The 18,411-nt window shown below is 40.6% G+C and overlaps 1 protein-coding gene across 1 annotated transcript in view; it reads left to right on the top strand.

The window, feature by feature from the left end:
- Positions 1 to 7,399: 7,399 nt before the first annotated feature.
- Positions 7,400 to 18,411, top strand: part of CXADR (CXADR Ig-like cell adhesion molecule) — a 57,661-nt gene continuing 46,649 nt past the window's right edge. Inside the window, exons 1-2 of the mRNA XM_063126749.1 lie at positions 7,400 to 7,423; positions 7,760 to 7,994. Coding sequence (XP_062982819.1) covers positions 7,415 to 7,423; positions 7,760 to 7,994 — 244 coding nt within the window. The 5' untranslated portion in view covers positions 7,400 to 7,414. The remainder of the gene's footprint in view (positions 7,424 to 7,759; positions 7,995 to 18,411) is intronic.

The raw sequence follows: 18,411 nt of genomic DNA, 5'->3' as shown, positions 1-18,411 counted from the left end.
AGTCTTGGGCATTAGTCTAATCATACAGATGGGAAACTAAAATTGAGAGTTACTAAAAATGTTTCAACTTCATGAAATTGGAACAAAATATCTCTGATTCTAATCCTTTTCCTTGACTTGGGTGACCATATGGAAAGGGCCCAGTATTGGGAAAAAGGCAGGATGATGATGATGATTATTAATAATAATAATAATGTAGGACAGAGCTCCTGTATCTTTAACAGTTGTGTAGAAAAGGGAATTTTAGCCTATGTCATTTGTATGCATGCAGCACCTGGTGAAATTCCTTCTTCATCACAATTATAGCTTTAGGAGCCATGTCCTCTTAACCAGATACAAAATAATGTGTAAAAAAGTTGACAATTCTACTCTAGTTTTAAAGCTGCCAGTGAGATAAATGACAAAGTGATTCATAAATGTATGGCATGTATACAGTTTTGTAAACATGAAAACACTGTAGTGAATTCAGCTGTCTTGTTTTCTATGTATGATGATCCTGATAAAATTTCTTGGTGTTGGAGAACTGTTGAGACCAAAAAAATTATAATCTAGCATGTCAAGATCTGGGTGTACTCTCCCTAGAACCAGCAGGAATAAAACTTACCATTCACTCATGGGAGCAGATCGATAGAGCCTAGACAAGTTTCGGTTTTCAAAATGCTGTACAGCATTTCATAAAATTACTAGGTGGTGCTTTGTTGCATAAACATGAAGACCACCAATCTAACTAGGATATTTTTTTTGGCACTGAGTATAATTACCTCATTAACTATTTCACCATATACAACAGAACATGCAGTCATGTCTTTCAGTTATGTGCCACATAATAAATACAAGTGTAACTAAATAAATTGGCCTAAGTATTAGGGCTGTGCACCCCCTACCTGAACCGCTTCAGATCCCGATCCGAACCTTCCAGATCGGGCCCGAACTGGTTCGGGTCGATCTGAACCTCCCCCGATCTGCTCTGGAACCTGATCCAGATTGAGATCTGGAGATCTGGATCAATATTCGGCCCCCATTTTGCCCTCCCTTACCCACTTACTTGCCTCTGCGGCGGACAGCAAAGGCACATAACTAGGGAAGGGGGAACAAAATGGGGGCTGAATAAGCCCCCTCCCCCCTTACTTGGCTTCGCCATCCGCCACCGCACGGACCGTGGCAGTGGACAGTGGGGCCAAGTAAGCCCCCCTCCCCCACTTACCTGGCTCCATTGTGGTCCGGGCAGCGGCTTCAACTGTAGCCCAGGCCTAAGGCCAGAAACAGGCCGTGGCCTGTTTCCGGCCTGAGCAGCAGTTGAGCTGCCGCCCAGGCCATGATGCACCCAGGTAAGCCCCCCCTCCCCCCTTACCTGGCTCCACCGCCATCACTGCACAGACTGCGGCGGCGGAGCCAGGTAAGCCCCCCTTCCCCAGCTCTGCAGCCCTTACCACACGGACAGCGGTGGCAGCAGACGGTGGAGTCAGGTAAGCTCCCTCTCCCCACTTACCTGGTTCTGAAGCTTCGGATCGGTCCGAATCGCTTCGGACCGGTCCAAACCGCTTTGGGCCAATCCGGACCTCCTCTGTTCCGGAACCGGGCTTTGGTGGTCCAGATCGGCCCGCTCCACTTTGGATCTGGGGATCCATAACGGAGCAGAGCACACTCCTACTAAGTATAGCAACTGATATTAATGAAAACTTAGGCTGTGTATATATTATATCTGCTGAGCAATTACAGTGCCTTGTATCCTTGTGCTCCATTGCCCAGGCACTGATCCTGAACACAGAGCACAACAGTTAATATAAAGTGTCATAGGGTAGATATCTCAATGCATATAGAATGTTTTTCTCTTCCTCCACCCCCTTTTCCTTAAATGTGCAATATGCACAAGACAGCCCGCAAAGAAAAATAAATTCCTTGCTTAAAAAACAGAAAGAAGTTAACATTTTTAGAGAGGTAGCTTTGCTTGTCTGTTGCAGCAAAAACAACAAAGAGGCTTGCTGCAGCAGAAGCACTAACAAATGTATTACGCCAAACTCTAGTCCAGTAATCTCACTCTATGATAAATTTGTTAGTGTTTAAGATGCCATAGGACTCTTCATTGTTTATGCAAGTTATGGACTTTCATGTGAAGTCTGAAATAGCTTAAAAACACATCTGCTGTATGACTTGTTTAATAAGTATGACTGATCATCAGTCTAATTTGGCAAACCACAACTTCTTATAGTAATTTTCTACCCTTTTCTTTTTGGAGAAAGAGATCTAAACATGCTAAATATATTAGTGAAACCTTTCACAAGCATTTGTTTAGTCTGATCTAGAAGAAAAGCTAAAGAAGTTGTTAAGCACAGTGAATGCCTTTGTAAAGGGTAAACAGTACTTTCAATTGTTCTCTCAAGGGGAAAAATGACACACATCTACTGCTTCCCCTGTAATTTTATCAGGAAAGCAGAGACTCAGATCTGGCAGGTAAAAGCTGCTTTATTTACAGTAACCAATGATTTCAAAAGATGCCAGGGCGCATTCACATATTCATTATTTCAGCAGAAATGGAGGCATTGTGGTTCCCATCAGCAGAAGTCATCTACCACAAAAAGTGACTAATATCACCTTTTTGTTAGCAAGGAGGAACTACACCCTCTTGACTGTATTAGTGTCCATAGAAAGCAGAAAGAAATTTGGTTTTGTAGTGTAACGTTGGGACAAGGAAGGAATAGTGTCAAATTCTGCCCAATCATTTTTTAAAAAAAACACTTTTGTAACTATAAGACATTTTCTATCCACTATGCTGCTTCTCATCTATATATTTTAACCAGAATCTATTCTTGAGACATTTATTCCCACTGGAATGTTTGGGAAAAATACTAGCCCTTTCAGGACAAATATGACTAACACGTTAGTTATGAAAGATTATGTGAATTTTTTAAATTAGTAAATTGTGAAATCAGTTTTTTCCAGTCTTTGGCATTTATTTTCCAGTAGTACATGTCTGTGAATCTAAATTTTAGAGCAGAAAGACTGGCAGGAAAGTTTAGGAAGGTGGGCATGTTTAGCATAGAGGAGAGAAGATTAAGGAGAGAGATGATAACAGTCTTTTAAATATCTGGAAAGCTTTCATGCAGAAGATGGAGCAGTGTTGTTTTCTCTTGCTCCAGAAGGCAGACTATAATCAACAGATAGAAATTGCAGGGAAGCAAATAACATTAGGAAGAACTTTCTAATATTAAGAGCTGCTTGACAGTGGAACAGATGACCATGGGAGGTGGTGGGCTCTGCTACACTGGAAGTATTTAAGCTGAAGCTGGACAGCCATCTGTCATGGATGTTGTAGCTCCATCCAGTGTTGCACATACTGCACATATTGTATTAGACTAGATGACCTTCAAGGTCCCTTCCAACTTTTTGATTCTATGATAATAATGTAATGGTATAATTCAATATTCGTATTTGCATTTTTCTGCATAATTCTCTTTCTCTTATTGCCATGTTCTTATTTGCAGTCTAAGTTTATGACACCTATGCCTTGGGGATTCTGGTTTAGTACCTATGTTGTTTAATTCAGATCTTCATGTATTTTACCTCCATTTTCTTGTAATAGCTTTTCTTTTTAAATTCTGATTATTTTATTTATTTATGGAAGCATAGAGTCAGAAGAGACCCAAAGACTGTATAAATCAAAATTTTCTGTAAAGTCGGCTTTTCCAGACTCTACCCATGCTAAATTGTATTAAATAAATAATCCTAGAAAAAATGCCATGGATTAAACGAAGACCAATTGCATTTTACATAGAAATAGCATCACTTGACTCTTGAAAGTGAGCCAAGACTTATATGAGATTTCACTGACTCCAGGTTTGAGTTTATTTTATATTCTTGTGCCTGTGTGCTGTTCAGCATTTTTCTAGAAAACTATGACAACTTCAATGATAAGTGACATATATTGGGTTTAAACAAGTAAGCATCACAGATCTCCTCCCAAATTTGCAGCACTTTCAATGATTTAGGGAGCAATCCTATGTCCCTCTAGACAGCATCTGGGGGAAGACAGGATTGTTTAGTTTACTGATGCCAACCTCATAGACAGGGCTCCAATTTGGAAGCCAGGAAACCACGCTCCCCACCCTCTCCCCCTTCCCATTGTAGCTGGAGCAAAGAGAACCATGTCAGCTGACTTTCTGCACTTGGTAAACGGAGTGTGGAAATGGAAGAAAGAGGGCATTCCTAGGGGCAGGGAGGGGAGGAGAGATAGGGTGGCTGTGGCCTTAGCTAGACCTAACTGTTATTGCGCAATGGAGGGGTGAACATCTCACGGAAGAGAGGATGTCGCGCCCACCATTTTGTTTTGTTTTTAAAGAAACAGAAGATGCGCACGAGCACTCGTGCACAAAAGGTAAGGGCTTTTATTCATTTTTTAAAAAAATTCCTCACTCACCCCACCCCACCCCGATGGGCACAGAGCTCCTGAGGAGCTCTGCGCCCCGTGCGCAGGTCCCAGCTCCTCACAAGGAACTGGGACAAACTGTGACGCCTTCACACATGTTCCACGGTCTCAGGCTCAGCAAAGCAGGCCTAAAGTGTAGGGAGAGATCCTGGGGTAAGGGAAGGATCATCCCTCCCTGATCCCAGGATCCCCTGTGCGTCATGTGGACGCACAGGGACGATCCCGGGGATCACCCCGGGATTTTGCCCCATTTAGCTATGCCATTTCCTATGGCCACCCCAGTCTCCTTCCCTCCCTCTTTGAGGCGCTGCTGCTAGATGGACAAAATGCCCATCTAGCAGAAATGCAGGGCAGACTGGAGCACAGAGGTGAAGATCGCCTCTGCATGGCTCCCACTCTGCATACGATTCCTGATAGCGATAGGATTGCACTCTTATTTATTTAAGCTGCTTCTATACTGATTGACATCCCAGGATGTCTAAGCAGTTTACATAAAAGCACGTACAATACAGTATAAAAAGCAAGATAAAAGCAGTATAAAATCATAAATACCTTACATTACAACAATAATAAATAAAGACATAATAAATACTGCTTTTATAATATTGATTGTGCTACTTCTTAATATCAAAATAGATCTGTGGGTGGACATAAGCAGAGTTAAATAATGAATTGCTTGAAGTACAATACGAATTTGTTATGGAAGGGATTAGCAAAACCAAGCTAAGGTGTGGTTGCAGCCGAGGGATGTTTTTCTTTTAGTTGAACATTTTAATTGTTTGAAGCCTATCAGAATTATAACCGAGTTTTATGCCCTCTAAGAGAATGAAGAAACAGAATGTTACAGGATACAATCTCTATCATTAATATCAACACACAAAACCTTCTTCATAACCTCTTCTCATGCAAACTCATATTGAACCTTACCTTAAAACATTTTTAAAACACTAATATGCTCCAAAATTGTCAAGGCTTAGTTAACAGAGTGCCATCATCTATCACTTATAGCAAAATCATCTTAGCCAAACTCAATATCTCTTCCTGGGGTCCCTAACATGGTGCCTATGGACACCTCTGTGCCTGCAAACAAACACAGGCTCCCTTCCCTCCTAATTTTAAACATATTTTAATGATTTACTAAAAAAATAAACTTTTAGGGGAAAAAAAAAACTAGGAGGCTGGTGTGCTGCAAAGCAAAACATTAGCCTCCAGCATCATCTTTAGTTCCAATAATGCTTCTGGGCTTAATGTGGGCTTCATAAGCATTCTTAGAAAATAAAAATGGCAGGCAGCTGCAACACAATCAGGAGAAAGAAAAATGTAAGCTAAGGGTGGTAAGGAGCATCCTGGGAGCTAGCGAGGGTGGCAAAAGTGTCTTGGAAACTGGTTAGAGAGAGCAGTGAGGAGTGTGTTATGACTATCAGGTACATGTGTGAGTTGCCTGGTTTTTTGGTGGTGACAATTGTTTTTGCGGCTGTGTGCTTGTTTATTTTTGGTGTGGCAGGTGTTATATCTGTTTTTTGTTTGTTGTGGGTATTTGATGTGTGTTTTGCATATGTGTGTGTGTTTCTCTCAGCATTTTATTTGTCTTATGGGCATTTTGTTGTGCTTTGTGGTGGCAAATATGTAATCTGGTCTTTGGGACTCAGACCCCAACTCTACCTTGTATTCAGCTTCTTGGGTAAGTAAACTTTTCTTTTAGCTTCAGTTTACCTTCTGGGAAAATGGCAGCCATTTTGGAATCTCGGACGGCAACAAGAGAGAGGGCCTTTTCTGTGGTGGCACCCCAATTGAGGCACAATCTCCCTGACGAGGCCCGCATGGCGCCGACATTGTTATCTTTTCAGCCCCAGGTCAAGACTTTTCTCTTCTCCAAGGCATTTAGCAATATGTAATTAGCCTTGGTTTGTTTTTGTGGTTTTAAATTGTATGTTTTTGTGGTTTAAATTTTTTGTATATTGTTTTTAAGTGTTTTTATCCTATGTAAACTGTCCAGAGAGCTTCGGCTATGGGGCAGTATACAAATAATAATAATAATAGTAATAATAATAATAATAATAATTAATAATAATAATTCTCTACTCTGATATTGGTGCTCTCTGGAATACATATGCCTGTCCCCTCTGAATCTATCAGCCCAGCAAACACCAAAATTCATTTTTTACTGAAACTTAAACCTGTGTCAATTCTGTCCACTTGTTAAATTTACTGGATGACCTTGGGCACCCTTGCTCAGTTTAACCCAACTAGCAGAAATCTCCTAAAGGCAAATTGGCAACTTTGGGACTTTGCTCTGAAATCTGAGGCTCACTTAAAAGTTCCTGAGCATGTGTTAAGTACCTCCCCTCTCTACAATTACGACCATGATCACACAAACTTCAGGGATTTAATATGGGATTTAGACTTGAGGCTGTGACTTTTAGTCATTGTTGAGCCTTGGCGCCATTCAGAAATTAATATACTGCATAAGACCAATTTTGTGGAAAGTTGGGTGACTGGTTCCTGGAGCCCTACCTGCACTTTGGGGGTATTTCTGCAGGGCAGGATCTACACTACTGCTTTAAAATGCTTTATAACAGTAGTGACAACTGTTGGGCCCCAGGACACACTCTATAGTTTTCAACCCGTTTTCAAAGTGTCATATCCTGCTTGGTGTAGATCTGGATAGGTTCTTTAGGGCTGCAGTCCTTTTGTTCCTATTGTGTTTGATACGAATCTTCCTTTCAGCAGAGAGAGATGTGGTGGCCCAGGGGGTGTAACTTGTGCACAGGTTCCGCTCTGGAGCCAGGGAATGTTTATCTCCCTTGACTGCGCCTGTTGTTGTCGGGAGTATGTGAGCCACTGCCTTTTTGCTACAGGCAGCGTGCGAAGTTAACAGTGGCCTGCGCGTTCCTGGTCGCTTTGTGCCGCAGCTTGGGAGTGCCGCTGCAGTTCGTACACCTAGCCGCCTGAATATATAGAGAAACGGCCCCACTCCACTCCTAAGCAGATATGGGAAAGGTGGGGAGGAAACGCTACGCCTTCTCCCCATAGTTGTGCGAGGCGTTGAAAGGTGCCAAGGCAGGCGTAGCTGAGCCATGCAGCTCTTCAGTAAGCGCTCTGCGCTTGCAGCCATTGTTTGGAGTTCCGTGTGTATGTGAGAGATAGAGATATGAGGCTGTGGGCGGTAGGGTGAGCGAAAGTGCATTTGCCTGGCTGGCATTTTCTCCGCGCCTGCACTGCTGGGTAGGCTGGGAGTTTCGGGCCTGTGGGGGTGGGGTGGGGGCTACTAAATAAGTGAGCGAGGAGGCCGTCCCCCCCTCGAGTTCAGCCGCTCTCGCTTTCTCCGTGTGCCAGTACAGCTGGGCGTGCGGCGGGGGCTGTGGCCGGGCGGAAGTGACGGCCGCTCTTCACCTGCTGGGCTCTGAGGGGGGACCGAGGAGGGCGGCGCGAGGCGGAGCGTGTCCGTTGGGGAAATTCACTCGCGAGTTGTTGGCATCTCCCTGGCTGTCGTCGGTTGCTGTCCCCGCCATGGAGTCGCTGCTGCTGCCGCCGCCGCACTTGCTGTGGACTCTCCTGTTCCTGTGTTCAGGTAAGGCAGGAGGAGGGGGCGACGGCGACTACGGCCAAGAAAGGGGAGCGGAGTCTGGGGGTGAGGGGAAAGGACCTCGCCAACTCCTAAGCCCCGACCCTTGCCTCACACCGCGCCGCTGATACGCACCGTCCCTGCACCTCTTGTCCCCGTCTCCACCCTCCCCTCCTCCGGAGTCGCAGCGTTTCTTCTGCCGGCTCTGTGAGCTCCCCAGCGCTTCTTTCGCTGAAGTCTCTATGGGAGGTGGCGGAACAAAGAGTTTGAGTTGCGGGTGGAGGTGGCTGGAGAGGGGTGAGGGAGGTTGGGGGTGGTGGGGGTGGTTGCGGAGTGTATGGGGCTCCTTGATATCTAAAAAGCGAGTATTTCAAAAGTAATTAGCATTGAAAGGGGAGGGGGGTATGTTACTGGAATGAGAAAGATAAGGGATGGGGTGAGGAAAAATAGGATTGTCTCTGCCTGGTACCAAGTGTTTTTGCTATTGGTTCCCCACATAGTTCCATTTTATTTTGTTTTTTAAGCTGAGATACAACTTCTTTTCTGACTCCCCCCCCCCCTTCTGCGATATTGGTCTGGCCCTTTTTGTGAGTCCTTTCCCTGTGGGGCGTGGGGAAGGCAGGAGGTATCCTGGTCCCCCTCCCCCGCCCCCCCTCTGGTGATTCACCCTGACTGAGATCAGAGGCTTTGTTGTGTGCGCCAGGCTAGCTTAGCCGCCCCTCTCCACGCCCCATAGCAAAGTCCTCCTCTCTGTACTCGTGGGCCAGGCAAGATTCGCTTGTGTGATGTAGGGTAGCTTTTTTCTCTCTCTCTAAGGGTATATTTCCCCCACTTCTTTCTTTAGGGGTAAAAAAGGTTCCTAATGTTTAACGAAGAAAAAAAAGAAAAGAAATCCCCAGTCCCCAAAACAAAGCCGTATAACTTAACTACGCGGCAAAACACACAGTATAAAGACATGTTCTTGTTCGAGAGCGGTAGTGGCGAAAGATTCCAGACACGTTGTTTATATGGATCTTCAACAGTAGTCAAGCCGGTAGCGCCAGAAGGGCTCCAATAATAGTGGGGGAGGGGCTAGCCTCTTCCTGCAATATCTGATCAGAGCAGAAGCATGGTCCTTTCTTACTCTTTCCCCGACCCCCCCCCCCCCCAATGCCAGGTTTCAGTACTTCTAAAAAGAATTGGAAGGCACTTAAAAAACAAAAACACCGTATAGTGTTCTTTGACTTTGGAGTCATTTTTAGCTTCTCTTCAAAATTTGACTCCTTTCTAAGGAGGGGTTGGAGAAGCTAGTTGAAATATTGGAAATAAAATAGAAGCGTTAATAGTTGCATTTAGGTTGCAATTCTATACTCACTTGAGAGTAAGGCCACAGCTAGACCTAAGGTTTATCCTGGGATCATCCAGGGTTCACCCCTGCCTGAGCACTGGATCCCCTGTGTGTCACCTAGATGAACAGGTTTGACCCCTGGATGATCCAGGGATAAACCTGAGGTCTAGCTGTGGCTTAAGTCTCATTGAAATAAATGGGGCTAACTTCAGTATAAACCTGTATAAGATTGTTTTGCTAAAGTACAGTCTTTTTCTAAATGAACTCGTTTTACAATATAAAATTTACATTTTAACCCTATACACAAGTATGTCAAGGTCGGAGCACTCCCAACTGCCAATTGTGCTACTTTGGTACAACTGACAAAACGGGCAGGGCCACTATTCAGTGGTGGTGTACTAATAGTGTATGCAGAATGATCAGTTTCTGGCATTACCAATTGCAAAAGTGAGAAAGTCTTTTACCTGCCAGTTGGAATGACAGTATGGTCTAATGTGAACAAACAATTTGACAGTATAAGGCAGCTTCATATGTTGAAATAAGAGTTCTTGCATTATGTACATGCCTCAAAATATGTGTGCACTATAGTGCAGTATTGCTTTCTGAAATGGAAGTGCGGTCCCCAAAATTGTGCTGAGTGGCCTTATTCTAGTGTATCATTCTTGGGATCTAGAAATACTGCTGAAACGTCTTTGAAGAGGATAGGTTGGTCTTGATGTTAAGCCTCTTCCTAGATGCTTTGCCTGGCAAGTATTGAGGTTCAGATGTTTACCGTAGGTGTTTTGTTTAAGATATTATTAAAATTACATGTGCAGGTGCTCTCCCAATAAATATATATCTCTTGGGCTCCTAACTTTTTTAACAACAAATTAAATTACGTTGTTTGCTATCTTTGCATCTATACTAATGCCAAGTTTATGGTGAGAGTTTTCTTCCTAAAATTGAGTGATAATGTAAAGAGAATGTAATGAATTTAATGTTGAGAAGCTGCTTCTCTTCTCTTGTAATTATTTTCTTCTCTTAAAACCTAGCAATTAAATTGCTTGCAATCAGGATCCAATGCAATCAGGACCTAATGCGTACACTTGTGGGGTTAAAAGTTATGGAAAATAAAAGCTTTTCAGCAGTTTTCAGCTTTTTGTTTCCTGTTGAAATATCTCATGCCATTGTTGATGTTCCAGAGTAAGTGTGTCATTACTCATGGGGTAAAAAAAAATCTGTTTGGTCATCAAACAATACTTCATTAAAAGTGCATAGAACTAGAAAACTGCTTTAACTTTTAAAAAACACATTAGAATCGGACCCTATTATTTTACTGTTTGTAGTACTGAAAGTAATTGTTGATTAAAATCTTTTATAAGGAAGGATTATTTTAACTCAGCTCTGTTATTAATTGCCATGTTTAATTTTTACTTGAAATGTGAATTTCTAAAATACAAAATAGGTGATTTAAGGTCATTACCCCAAATGTTACAGAATAATTATTCCTCTTCACAGAATTATACTGAAATATAGGTAGCTAATATTGCTCTACAAGTGCCATGCTGAATGTTAGAAAAATTCCCCTTGCAATAATCAATACCAGTTTATTGTACATTGGCTAATTAAGGATGAAAACAGCATTCAGAGGTCTGCAAATTTGGGCTTAGCTTATTACCTAAACAATTACTTGTAACCACCACACATCCCTCCTTGTGGACATCCAGTGTAAAGGGAAAGAATTCACACCCCAAAGTTCTCTGGAAGGACAGATGAGTGTTTACTCTCTTTCAAGTTGGGCTACTTTGCTGCAAAATCCTACAGGAAGAGAAGCAACCCCTCATTTTCCCTCCATGGAGAAAGGAGGAGTTCCTATCTTTTCACTCCTTAAAAAAAACAGGCCACAGTGAATTTACTTTTGCTCCCCAAAGTTTTCCATTAAGAAAGAGGTAGTAGTTACTGCCCTACAAGCAGATGTTTTTTCTGGAAATATGGGCTCTAGTCAGATGTGGAAACGCTCATGGTGAACAAGCAAGTTAATTTATGAAAACCCATATAAGATTGGAAATAGACTCAGATGGTTTAAGAAACTGTTTATGTACTTTGGGCAGGCTTTTTAATTTGCCTTCCTGCATCATTTAATGAAATAGTTCTCAACATGATGGTTCCCTAACATGATTTCCATAGACTAAAGTTTGATCATATCTTGTTCTTGCCACTCTTGAGTTCCTGGAGTAGACCAAAGGCCTATCTAGTCCAGTATTCTCTTTGTATAATATCAACCAGATACCTCTGGGAAGCCAACAAAGCTACTCATGTTCCACAGCAACTGGCATACAGTTGGGTAGAGGGCAAGGAACAGGCAGTGTATTTCCTCACTGAATGGGGATGGAAGGCAAAGGGGTGTCTCCTAAGGAGACAAGGCCCTGTACGTCTGTTTTCATGCTGCCCCCTTGTGACCTAGGCAATTGTCATTTATAGGTGATTCTGGCCTTGTTCAGAAGACACCTTAAACCACAGCTTTAATTATGGTGAATAAAGCCACAGTGGTTAAAGCCATGGTAACAGGTAGTGCATACTAAAGAGTTGTTAAGGACTGGATTGAATGGTTGCTGAACACAGTTTGGACGTGTTAAGATATTGCAGTGCACAAAAAAAATGTTTCTGAGCAGCAATAACAGTGCAGTTTTTCTTCAAGTATGTAGTGGTCGTGAATTAAATTACAACCCTACTGAGGTTGGTGGTAATGCTCCTCACAATGGCATCATGATTGTGTTCATAATCAATTGTCAGTTATAAAATAGTACATATAGTACTGTTCTTTCTGTTTCTTTTCTTTTTGCCACACATACACATTTGATAACATAAACTTAGATTATTGGGTTAATACTACCTTTCAGTTGGGAAAATGTAAGACATCCACTAACTTAACATTAAAACATAAAGGATTTGGATCAATATTAAACTTTCCACTGTCACAGGACATAACTGTCAGGCTTAAGCTTTCCTAACTCTTTGGTAGATTTTTATCAGTTTTGAATCCAGTATTAGCCTGTTGCATCAAAAATAGCAAAAGGGGACACCAAAACTTGGGGGAAGAAAAAAGGGTTCTGGAGTTTGTCTTCTCTCTCATAGGCCTAGTTCATATGATATGCTGGGCTCCCTGCAGATTGTTTAACCCCTGATGGCATGTGCTGAGCACCATTTTGAATATGCAGCCCTTGATCAGGGGGTTGCCATGTCATGTGAATCTAGCCGCTATAGGTTATTTGAGGTAAGACAATCCTCGCATAACCCACAGTTTGTAGTAGAGTTATGCAAAGGTTGTTTAACGCTCAAATAATCCACAATGGTCAGATTTGCATGATTTGACAATTCCTGATTGGAGATTGCATGTTCAAAATAGAGCAATCAGTTGGGAGTTAACAGCCTACAGTGAGCCTGGTGTGTCATGCGACCCAGGTCTATATCTTAGACAAGATGCAATTCATTGAGTGCTTATGTTTTGGAAACTTAATTCACTTCTCTCAATAGTAGTCTGAGCAGAGCTACATATTGCAAGGGAAACACAGGATTTTTAATTCCATATTTCTCTTGTATTAATATTAAAGGAGCATCAGCGAGGGAAATTTGCAAGAGAGGATCTATAGGAAGAGGTGCACAAGTCTTCTACCTACTAATTCTCTCTGCAAATGCACAATCCAGCAGGTTTAAAACTAATTCCCCCCTCCTCCCCTCTAGCTGGGCCCTTAGGCTAGTAGAGGCCTGGTTGTGAGAAAAACTAGGGAGAATAGAATTTGAAAGAGGGAATATGCCAATTTATGTATGTATTATTATTATTTTATTTTTAAAAAATCACATTTAAAAATAAAACCCTTAAAAGCAGTTTACAAATAAAAACATGCAACAGCTATATATAAAATACAAGTAACTAAAACAGCAGCATAAAATACAATTTTAATTTAAAAACTCAATATTATATCAGTGTATGTTAAAACTGTAAAATATAAATAATGGGCCAGTATCAATTACAAGTGGGCTGAAACATCCAAGTCATTAAGGCTTGTTTAAAAGGTATTCCTTCTGTGGAAGACTGTGCCATAAAGTTGGTATCACAACAGAAAAGTGCCTGGCAGTTGTGCCCACCAGCCTGGTAGATCTTACCAAATAGGCACATCAGCAGGACAATATTGCGGCCTGGACTAGGTGCAGACAGTCCTTCAAATAACCTGGTCCCAAGCCATTTAGGACTTGAAAGGTAATGGTAAGCACCTTAAATTTGGCTCAGAAGCACACTGGCAATCATTGTAGCTGGTGCAGAATTAGTGTTATGCTCAAATTGCCTGTGGGGTTAAGGTAAGAGTGCAGTATAAATTGCTCCTTCATACCATTCTATGGGATTGACTGGCTAGCGCATAGGCAACCAAGCTGTGGCAGCAGGGTATTGTGGCACTAACTGGATAAGAGCTGGCAGGGCTGGCAAGTATGAATATAGCATGGTCTGGTCTATTCTTGCCTGCCCCATAGTCTTTAGTTCAGTAGAACAGAGATAAAATCACTGTCTCTGTGATAGAGTGCACTTAGAGAGGCAGTGTTTCATACTTTTGGATTGGATTGTGGTGAGGTATACCGGCTGACATCAATGGATTATGGCATTTACCTTGATTACTTAAGTCATCCCTGAGACTGGAAAAATGTGTTCATGGTCAACAGGGACAGCTGCTGTAAAAATCAGTGTAAATTAAAGGAACTCTTAAAACCTCTACAGTAAATTAAATTCAGTGGATAGTATCCAGTATCAGTCCTAGTTAAAGTAGACCATATGAAATGAATGAGGCTTAAGTTAGTCATGATTAACTTAAACAACATTAATTTCAGTGGCTCTACTCTACATAGGACTAACACTGGATACTACCCAACGTGAATGCTGCCTACCCTATTAAAATCTAAGCTCTGACGAAGGATCATGAGAAGAGTTATAATGGAGTGAGGCAGGGAAAGGAGATGGACAGCTAAAGAGTTAATAGAATAAAGGAGGAAAATAAAACACAATTAGAATGGATATAAAAGGTTCAGGTAAGGAAAAAAAGATTGAGAGAGGGCATTATGACACAGTAATATCCAGCACACTCCCCCATGAGCAGCATTAACCCCCTTTACTTTGGGGTTTAATCCTGCAAATACTGGGGATTGTCTAAAGAGGGTCCATAACAGGCAGACTTTCTCTCCTTTCATACTGGTTTGATAGCAGAGCATGCTTCTGCCTGTTCCTGTGACCAGTACAGAAGTTCCTGTGACCAGTACAGAAGAATAAAATTGGATGTATTGAGTAGAAGCTGCCCAGAAAGAAGGGTGGGAACTTTAGCTAAGAAATAAGAGCTATAGACATTGAAGAACTGAAGTTTGGTGGGCCTGTTCAGATGTGAATTTATTCTGGTTCCTTCTTATTCATCAGGTACTGTATCCCTTCTTTCTGGGTTCAACAATATTCATATCCTCCTGTCACTTACTCACTGTGATTACCTTTCTACTCCCAAAAAGTAGGAAGAATCAAATGGTGGTTCTGATAGGACGGGATGTGGCCCCAGAAACCTCTTCTAACCACTGAAGCAATTCCTAGCTGCTAAATCAGCTCTCAATACATCCCCTAGCCAAATATTCTACTCCAGCTGGAGGACAAGCAGTGAATGTGGAAAGAGACTTCCCCCAAAACATTTCAACAACACCCAGATATGCAGCTAGGTTTTCTCTGTGTTTTCAATTTTAAGGCATATAGCCTGCTTTCTACTCAGGAAGTGCTGCCAGTAAAGGAATGAACAATTCTTAGTTGACCCACTATTGGGACAAAATGGATAAGAAAAAGAAACACAACTTTCTCTAGGGGAGGCCATCTAGCTGTGAGGTACAGCACGTCATAAGTGTCATTGTTGTAAGGCCTTGCTGGAGCTTTGCCTATTCATTTCACTCCTTTGCTGCTGTTACTGTGTGTACTCCTTCTTCCCAATTTTTTGAAGTGTTGTATGAATACGTTTGCAGAGTGTTTGCACAACAAATCGTATAAACTGTATTGGCATCTACCATATTGCCACCAGTAGCATTTGGTTGTATAGGAAAAAGTCCAAGTGAAACAAAATGCTGTGTTGGTTTCAGCAATGGTAAACAAGTACTTTATTAGCTGTCATCAAGTTATATCCAGTTAGAGCAGCGGTTCTCAATCTGTGGGTCGCGACCCCTTTGGGAGTCGAAAGACCCTTTCACAGGGGTCGCCTAAGATCATCGGAAAACACATATTTCCAATGGTAATTTATTTGTAATTAGAAATAAATATTTCACAATATATAATTACATATTGTTTTTGTGATTAATCACTATGCTTTAATTATGTTCAATTTGTAACAATGAAAATACATCCTGCATATCAGATATTTACATTACGATTCATAACAGTAGCAAAATTACAGTTATGAAGTAGCAACGAAAATAATTTTATGGTTGGGGGTCACCACAACATGAGGAACTGTATTAAAGGGTCGCGGCATTAGGAAGGTTGAGAACCACTGAGTTAGAGGATGTACTAAGCCCATTTAACATGTTGGAAAGTGCTACTGTACAGCTGATGTTTAATTTAGGTTTACTAGATTTAGGAGCTACATTAAAATCAAAGTTCATTCAGGGTTTGCCATGATTCAGATGTATTATTTGACACAATAATATTTCTATAAGTTTGTTTCTAAAAAAAAAAAAAGTATCCCCAAAGGAGTTCTAAGTATGCTTGGTTTTGGAATTCTGTCTTCACAATGATAGGCAGATGCACACTGCCTGGATTGCTGTGTCCCTCAAACTTCCATTTTCCTGCTCGTCCCTGCCCTCTGTATACATTATACAAAATATCATCTGCCGCTCGCTAGACAATTCAGTGGAAAAAAATTGGACAATTTGAACTTATTGGCATGGTACCGAAATGTATGGTCTGTGGCAATATCAGAAAAAATAACTCAAGATTTGCTTCTAATCCAAGGAAAAACAGAACCGCTATCTTTTTATGCTATATGGTGGAGATTTATTCAACATACGTCACAACTGGAATTACAACACTATATATCTGTTTCAGCTTTATGCATTTGGACATTATAACAACAAATGAAAATCATACAGCACACTTATTAATTAGTATATTTGTTTATTTAGTTATTTCTGTTTTTCTTTTCTCTTTTTTCTTCTTCTTTTCTCTCCTTCTTTGTATTGTTTTCCCCCTAAGTTGTATTAATTATTTTCTCTTATTATTATATAACAGCTGTTTAGGCATCAATTGTTAGGAGACTGATCACTTTTTGGTAACAAAATAATAATAATAATAATAATAATAATAATAATAATCTGGTTTTTGGGAAGACTTCACATATTTATTAGCAAATGATGTGGCTGAACACTTATAATTTTCCCAAGTTGTTTCTGTAGCAGAGGGAATAGTAGGTCTTTGATTAGCTGATGTCAGGAATAGTCTGTTTTCTCTAGGGTAATACTGTTTGTACAAACAAACTTCATTGATGACCAGTTTGAAAGTTTAATTACTTTCTCTCTTCTGCAAAACTCTTTCCAAAAAGATTTAATTGAAATACATTTCTCTGATTTTCTCTCTTTATAAAGAAAAATAAATAAGGGCTTCTACATACATTAAGACCTGGTTCACATGTAAAGTTAAATTGTTATTTGGCTTATGTGGGAGAAGGAGTTTCAGATTTGAACACTCTATGTCAGTGTTCTGGCATTTTATATTGAGGCATAATAAAGTGTCTACATCCACATACAAATGCTAAGTATTCCTAAGAATTTGTCATTTTAATTATATTGTAGAAGTTATTACGATCACATCTCTGTTGTGCTAATAAGCTTCTACTTTGATCGTCCTCTGCATTAGATTTTTTTTCACACAAGTTAGTTAAAATGTAAATAGCAGATGCTATAGTCTGTTGACGATACAGCAGCCAACAGATGCATATACTTTACATTAATTACTCTGAAATATAGTCCACTATAGTAAAGTTGAATAAGCAAATGAATCTACTTTCCTCAAATTTTTATTGGCTTAGTGGAGTTAGGCATATCTACAGATATCACAACAACAGCGTTTTTGATACTGCAGGCAGCACACTTACTAGGATCCTGAGGTTTCAGAGTAAAGATATGGATCATGTTAGGATAAAAAGTAAGCATTTAACAATTGAACTTTATTGAATAAGACTTCATCTAGAACTTCTTTACAAATTGGAAGATTTGGAGTTTGGTGTGACTAAAACCACAGACTTTGAATTCTTGGAATTTGTATGCTTTTTATAGCTTGAATAGAACTATGTGGTATGTGTTGTTTAAACTATTTTCTCTAAGCAAAATGGTACTTCTTGAATCTCAACTAAATGTTTCCAGGTTCATTATTCAATGCTATGTTATATGGCTTATGTGTGACCACTATAAATTCTCTACAAAGAAATGAAGTCAGCTTCCACCAAGCAATTTATTGTGATTGAACTCTGCTAGGTTTTTAGTTAAATAGTTTCTACAAATACCTCTACAAACATTACAATTTCTACAGACATTACAATTGAATGCTGTCAATTACAATGTTGGTGTCTGCTCTGGCAAAATGAATTGTATGCTGGAATGAAATATTATTGAAATAGACTACTTCATGATTTTTGCTAGTTTAGATTATTTGTATTATCAGTTTCAAATCAAGTACAGTATATGGAAAGGGGGTATATAAATACCCCTGACTTGAGTTAAACAAGATAACGTACAGTCAGCAGTATTGGTTTTCTAGAAAACTTGTTGGAAAATATTTTGATGTACTAAATAGATTAGGATATGATTTAACATTTTTGGATTACTGATTTTATCTAGTGATGTCTCTGTGTTAGCGGAGAGCATGTTCTTTGCGCAAGGTGAGATATATCCAACTCCTCCTATGGCACACTGTAACACTCCCCCCATCTGTGCCTGAGGATTGAGGAACCCTCTTTAACAGTATGAGACAAAGAGCAGAGGGCTACAGTAGTAAGTGGGATGGAAAAATTGAAAAATTTCCATGAAAATGGGATGCCCCACCATGACCAAGTACAA

The sequence above is a fragment of the Elgaria multicarinata genome, chromosome 5, assembly GCF_023053635.1.
Source record: "Elgaria multicarinata webbii isolate HBS135686 ecotype San Diego chromosome 5, rElgMul1.1.pri, whole genome shotgun sequence".
Taxonomy (NCBI): domain Eukaryota; kingdom Metazoa; phylum Chordata; class Lepidosauria; order Squamata; family Anguidae; genus Elgaria; species Elgaria multicarinata.
Note: the sequence above shows the minus strand (reverse complement) of the source record. Positions and strands in the feature narration are given on the sequence as shown.